Source organism: Pseudomyrmex gracilis, unplaced genomic scaffold, assembly GCF_002006095.1.
Source record: "Pseudomyrmex gracilis isolate BER0280 unplaced genomic scaffold, ASM200609v1 scaffold_117, whole genome shotgun sequence".
NCBI classification, from domain to species: Eukaryota; Metazoa; Arthropoda; class Insecta; order Hymenoptera; family Formicidae; genus Pseudomyrmex; species Pseudomyrmex gracilis.
This window is the reverse complement of record NW_018020701.1, coordinates 328,780-334,886: the sequence shown is the minus strand read 5'-3', so window position 1 is coordinate 334,886 and position 6,107 is coordinate 328,780. Positions and strand designations below refer to the sequence as shown.

The 6,107-nt window shown below is 46.8% G+C and overlaps 1 protein-coding gene across 2 annotated transcripts in view; it reads left to right on the top strand.

Moving 5' to 3' along the window:
* Nucleotides 1–566: 566 nt before the first annotated feature.
* The window catches only part of LOC109856406 (optomotor-blind protein-like), a 74,247-nt gene continuing 68,706 nt past the window's right edge, over nt 567–6,107 (top strand). For both annotated transcript variants that reach the window (XM_020431663.1, XM_020431662.1), the window contains exon 1: nt 567–811. In XM_020431663.1, the coding sequence (XP_020287252.1) occupies nt 588–811 (224 nt within the window). In that variant the 5' untranslated portion in view covers nt 567–587. The remainder of the gene's footprint in view (nt 812–6,107) is intronic.

Genomic DNA, 6,107 nt, shown 5'->3' with positions numbered 1-6,107 from the left:
GGAAAACAAGAAAAACGATATAAAGTTTTCTTAACTCGGAGCAGGGTCGTGGAAAAGATGGCCATCGAGGGAGGGAAACGCGGAAAAGAGTCCGCAACTTTTCTTCGGGGGTTGCTATCGCCAGGTGATTCACGAAAAACTTCGACCAGGTGTTTCTTTTTTTTTTTTTACTTGTTATCCGTCGCCGATCTTCGATCCGCGAACGCATCAGCGGTTTATTACTTACTCGCGTCTTGCATTTACGTAAAATTGCGCGTCCAGATGTTGCATCCGTCGTGTATACTCTGATTTTTTTATTTTCCTCCCCCCATCATTACGTTCCCTCGACCAGACGCGAAGGGTTAAAGCATAACCATCACGTATGTGTCGATCATGTTCGTTTTATCGTAGCAATTAGTCGGTATGTAATTTTTATTATTTAATTTATCATTTCAGCAATGCTCTTGACATATCGAAAAAAAATTTCAAGATTTGTTAATAAAATTTCAGGTCTAGGTTTGGGTCCGCACACACCGGAAGAGGCCGCCGTTCTGGCCGCGGCCGCCGCGGCGTTACATCACCACCATCAAGGCCCCGGAGGTCCCGCGATGAGGCCTCTGAGGCCACCGCTACCTCCGGGGATGCTTCACACGTCACCGCATCCACTGGCCACCCATCATCCCCTCACGGCGCCGCACCATCCCCTCGTGCCGCCTCATCATCCGGAGGAGGACGGTGTCGTGGACGATCCGAAGGTCACGCTCGAGGGCAAGGAGCTTTGGGAGAAATTCCACAAGCTCGGGACGGAAATGGTCATTACGAAGAGTGGCCGGTAAGTGTCAACGTCGCCGTCCGATATTGTTACCATGATTACGATCCTTTGTCGTTGATTGAACGATTATTTGCGGGAGTAGCGCAAGGGTAGTAGAGCAATCAGAACGGCGATTCTACCAAGTTTCATCGCACACGTGTACATTGTGTATAACATCTAATCAGCAGTCGAGTAGCTTTGACGTGGACGCGAAGACTCTCGTACGAGCGCAAGCGCGTATGTATATATGTATATATATATGTATATACACTATATATAAGATCTCAAATGAACATGAGAAAAAATCTCGCATGCGGGTCGTCTCGCGCGAGAAACGTATTCATTGACGCTCTCGAACGCGCACAATGCCGAGAGATGAGATTCTCTCCCGATATCGAAATTAAATACCACGATACTCTTCTAAAATTTTTCGACCGAGAAAAGAACAGATATTAATTTCGCGTGCGTCGGAAACACCGAAAATCACTTTGACGAGAGAAAAAAATCTCTTCTATATTTTTTTTCCACGTACAGAAAAAGAGAGAAACGCGCTGCGACAATTTCGTTATCTCCACTTCTTTTAGGTTTTTTCTGACGTACGTATATGACACATGCGAATTTGCATTTGTGTGTGCAATCGTTCGCACACAAACTTGTAGCACGAGCGAGCCGCACTTGCGTGTACGCACGCGCTCGGCACACACGTGTCTCTTGCGATTTCTGCGCACGTGTATGTGAGAGGGACGTGAAGGGAAGAAAGGGCATACTTCCCCGATGACGTGTAGTAGCGCCGTCGTAAAAAGATATCACCACGAAAGTTCGATCCCTTCGTCGTCAAGCAATTGAAACTTCTTCAACCTTTGCTCCCCCACCCCTTTGCCCCCCACCGTTCTCGATTACTCTTTTTGCCCTTTTCTTTCTTTCTCCCTCCCTCTGTTTTCCGTCAGTTTTCTCCTTTCTTCGAAGCGCAAAAAACCCCAACTACTTCACCCTATATTCCGCGAAGTCACGATCGGCGCGCGCGGTGGTGGGTCGCTCTGTTTCGTAGCGAACGAGTTGTAGAAGGTCTGCGATGTGTGGGACGAGCGAGCAAACCGATGGAAGAGGATGGGAGCGGAAAGAAAATCGGACGGGGCCCGGGGGGAGGGAGGGGAGCCGCTTCTTTCGCGACGAGGACAAGCCGCCAACGAACGAGCGAGCAGATATATCACGTCTCTGAGTGGGGACGCGATGGTAAACTGTAATAGCTGAGAATAGAGCGCGCGCTCTCGATGAAAGAGTGAGCATATACGCTTACATATTTCATGTGCGACGTGTACAGGTGCTAAAGCGCGCGTGCACTCGTTCGTTCGTTTGTTTGCACGTGTGTGTGCATTACGGCCACACGGACGTCAAATGATGTTCCCTTTGTGATATGCGTGTGTGTGTGCGTGCGCGCGCGCATATCGGTCGGATTAAATCTTCTTCGCTCTCTTCGATCTCCGGTTAATAGCTTGCCTCGTGAACGCGCACAACGTTTGAGCCGTGTTTAATCTCCTAATTTGCGTCATTAGTAAAGTAAGAGAGAGAGAGAGAGAGGAAGAGGTGAGAGATGTTCAGAAATTATGTGCAGAGCACGAGAATGGACAAGTAGGCGCTAAATGTTTGCCAATCTTCGTGAAATAATGTAAAAGCTTTAATTAACGACGTAATATATTTCCAGGAAAATCGTTCGTTCGAAATTTAAAATAATCTCGTCAGAGAAAAGTTCTGACTGCAGAAAGAAAAAATTGCAAATAAAATTTCGTAAAAACGTCGCGAGAGTATCGTTAATTATTCTTGGATTAATTTAGTCTCTGTGTAATACGAGTGTGTGATTTTTATCGGTCAGACTATCGGTAATTTTATTAACAAGACACGCCACAGAGGATCGTAATACATATCGGAGTGCAATCTTTCAATCTTGGTTTTGATAAATACACGCTGTTGTTTGGCGCGTGACAAATAATTGATCGTCGTGTTTAGCTACTCAATTTGAAGCGTCGCGCGAATATGTGCGCGAAAGAATGACTAATTTGAGAATAATCGGACAACATGATTAATTCACATGTATGTATAATGACATATACGTCTTAATAATCGCCGTTATGTATTATAGTCCTGTCTCTGTTTCTATCGCGTGAAACAGCTGCGCCTAAAGTTTGTTCAGAGATCTCAGCGGAACAATAAAACGCGCTCGAACACTCGGATGCAATAAAAAAAAATAAAAAAATATAAAAATACACTAACACAATACCAATTTGTCAAAAGGCAAATGCAATTTTAACGTATCTCTCAATAACTCAGGATTGACAAGCGCAATTCAGTCGCTGTTATCTCTTCAGAGATGAAGTATATTGTTTACAGCAGATAACATTTAAATATCGCCGGCAAATATCCGGTAAATTATTATTAAGCGATAAAAAAACCGAATGGAGGCAACATCTCGTCTTTTTTCTCGCAATTCGCGTTAGCAAAGAAATCGGCGATTAACGATACCGAGCAATCGATATTGTCGAACTTAAATAGCGCTTAGTAATCTTATCAGAACCGGACGACCGGTCTCCCGATCGATCGTGAAATCACGGGCGCGCGCGCGCGCGCGCACCCGCGGCGAATCGATCGCAATCTCGAAAACCGACCGCGCTCTAAATCAATCTCCATCGATAAATAATAACCGTCAGGCCTGATCTGCCCCTCTCCCGTCGTCCGGCTCTCCTACTCCGTCGAGAGAGTGTGTGTACGTTCGCGAGATCGGGTTTCAGCGAAACGCCGCGCCGGGGCCTCCGTAACGGCCTCCGATCATCGATAATTATACGCGTGGAAATTACGCCCGTGGTCCCGGGGGCCCGTCGGGGACCCCGCGCGCTCGGACCCCGTCCGGTGGTCTACGTCTCAATACGCGCCGGGCGCGTTTGACACGTTCGCCACCACACGCAAAGCGCATTTACACTTGCGAGCGTGCGTGATCAGCTAGACGCGCGTCGTTTCCCCGCCCTCTTCTGGGAGAGAAATACACGCAATGTCAATTTAGGTGGCTGGCAAGGGAGGTGTTGCGAGAGATGTGCGAAAATTTTAGAACCAATGTTTGAGTGCAGCAGTTTTGTTTATAACAAGTCGTTAAATTTGCGATAGATTCTTTGTACAATAACAAAAAATCTTTGGGATAAAAAACGATGAAAAGTACAAGTTTAAACATTAAGTTTAACAGTTTAAGTTTTTAATCGCAACTCTGGATGGATTTTTTTCTTGTCTTTTGGAATATGCGATATCGGTTTTGGTACTAAAAAAGTCTACGAGACACCGGATATAATGAGATGTAGCAGTATTGTAGATGCACCTAACACAGCGAGCGTGTAATGCCAGAGGGGGTGTGCGAGGTGGGGCCGGAAAAGGGTGGGGGGTCTTAAGTATAGGGTTGCCTTAACGATGTTTGTTTTATACATTGGCAGCCTCTTCTCGAACCTGTAATCTTTCTAAACGAGATATTACCCGGACCCGTTGCGATACACAAACCCCTTGCCCGAATGGGTCGTGCGGTGTACGCCGGAGGAGTTCGTCTCGCTCGAACGAAAGAAAGAAGGAGACCGAGAGAGCAAGAAAGAGAAAGCGAGAGGAAAGAGGGAGAGTGAGAGAGCGAGAGAAGCGCGGGAGGGAAAAGAGAGAGATGAAGTTTGGGCGAAAATTTTCGCTGTGCTCGTGTGTTCGCTGCCACAAACGAGAGGAGCGGACCCCGGGGCCCGAAATTGCCTCCCTTTCACCCCCGACTGCCTTCAAATTGCCAGCCATTCACGAGTTTCACGTACGGACGCTTACACACACGCATATGTGCGCGCGCGCGCGCGTGCAGCGTATCGCTGTATTAAGGCGCCAGTTAAAACACGATCGCGCACGAATTTCGTTCCTACATACCTACGTCCGTTGTTGGGAACCTGTGGTTTTCGTGCAGCAGAAGGGGGAATGACGTAACGTCGCTCGCTGCGTAAGAGTTTTAATTCGTTCGATTTCCAAATCGCGAATAAGTGCGAAGAGAACGACTTTGCGCAAATAACATAAAAAAAAAAAAAAAAAAAAAAAAAAAAAAAAAAAAACAGACGTGAGAAATATCTTACGTATAAATTGGCTCAACAAAAATTGATCACTTTCTCTCGGCCAACGTTGAGAGAACGTGCAGAAATTCGAAAACGTATAAATCTTGGAGTTTTTATCTTTTATCAAACAGCGAGTCGCGGTTGAAAAAAACGCCGTCCTCTTCCCCGTGAAGAGAATTACGCGAGGTGTTTAAATTCACAAGTTCGCGTGAATAGCAAAAAAAAAAAAAAAATTAAATAGGAAAACGTGCGCGCGTGTATATACGCGCGTGAAAGAAATCGATAATACTGATATCTCGGTAACACGTAGACACGCTTGCCTAGATGCAGCGCAGCATCCACCCTCTTTTTTCTCTCCGCACTCTGCCCCATCTTCGATATATAGCATCTGTTCTCCCCCTCATCCCTCTCATTCTTTCCCTTCTTCCCCACTCAACAGCTGTGGGTTCACCCTGTCTTCGTCGCGCACGCGCATGCGTGTGACAGACCACCTCTCGCACGTATATGCAGTTTTCTCCGTTGCATTCGCAAACGCGCACGACTCTTGCGCTACGCGGCGATTCTTCTCTCTCTCTCTCTCTCTCCCTTTTTTTTTTTGTTTTTTGTTTTTCCCATGTACAGAGTTGCGCGCGTTTGCCGCCTCGTTGTCTTGTCGCGGGGTAACCGAGCTCGATGTAATTAGCCGTATGGGTTTGCCACGCGCGTGCGAGCTTGAAAATACGTATCGCGATTGTGGTGGAAGTGTCGGTATATCCTCCTCCCGCACGCGGGTGTATCGACGTTTCTTTTGGGGTTGCGGCGATGACGAGGGTGTCTGGAAGCGAGAGCGTCGTTCCTCCCACCTTCCGTCGAACCCACCGCCGGAAGCATCTCCTTCTTCGCTGCTTGTCGCGTGCCTCGACCTTTCGCACTCAATTCTTTCCCGCCGCGTTAAGAAGCGTTTTTTACGCTGAAGTGCCGCAATATCGTCACCTGGATTGTATGAAAGGGCCTGAGGAGTAAGTTGTGTGCGCGATTTCTTTTTTTTGTTTTAATGCAAAAACGAGGCCGAGCACTTTTGCATTAAAACTGTGTGAGGTAGAAAAATATAAATGTTAATGTTTGAAATAAAAAATGTGTACTTTACACACACGCGCGCGCACGCACGCACGCACACAGACGCAGTTGTTCGGTTTATCGTTTATTTTTTTTTTTTTTTTTTTTTCAAG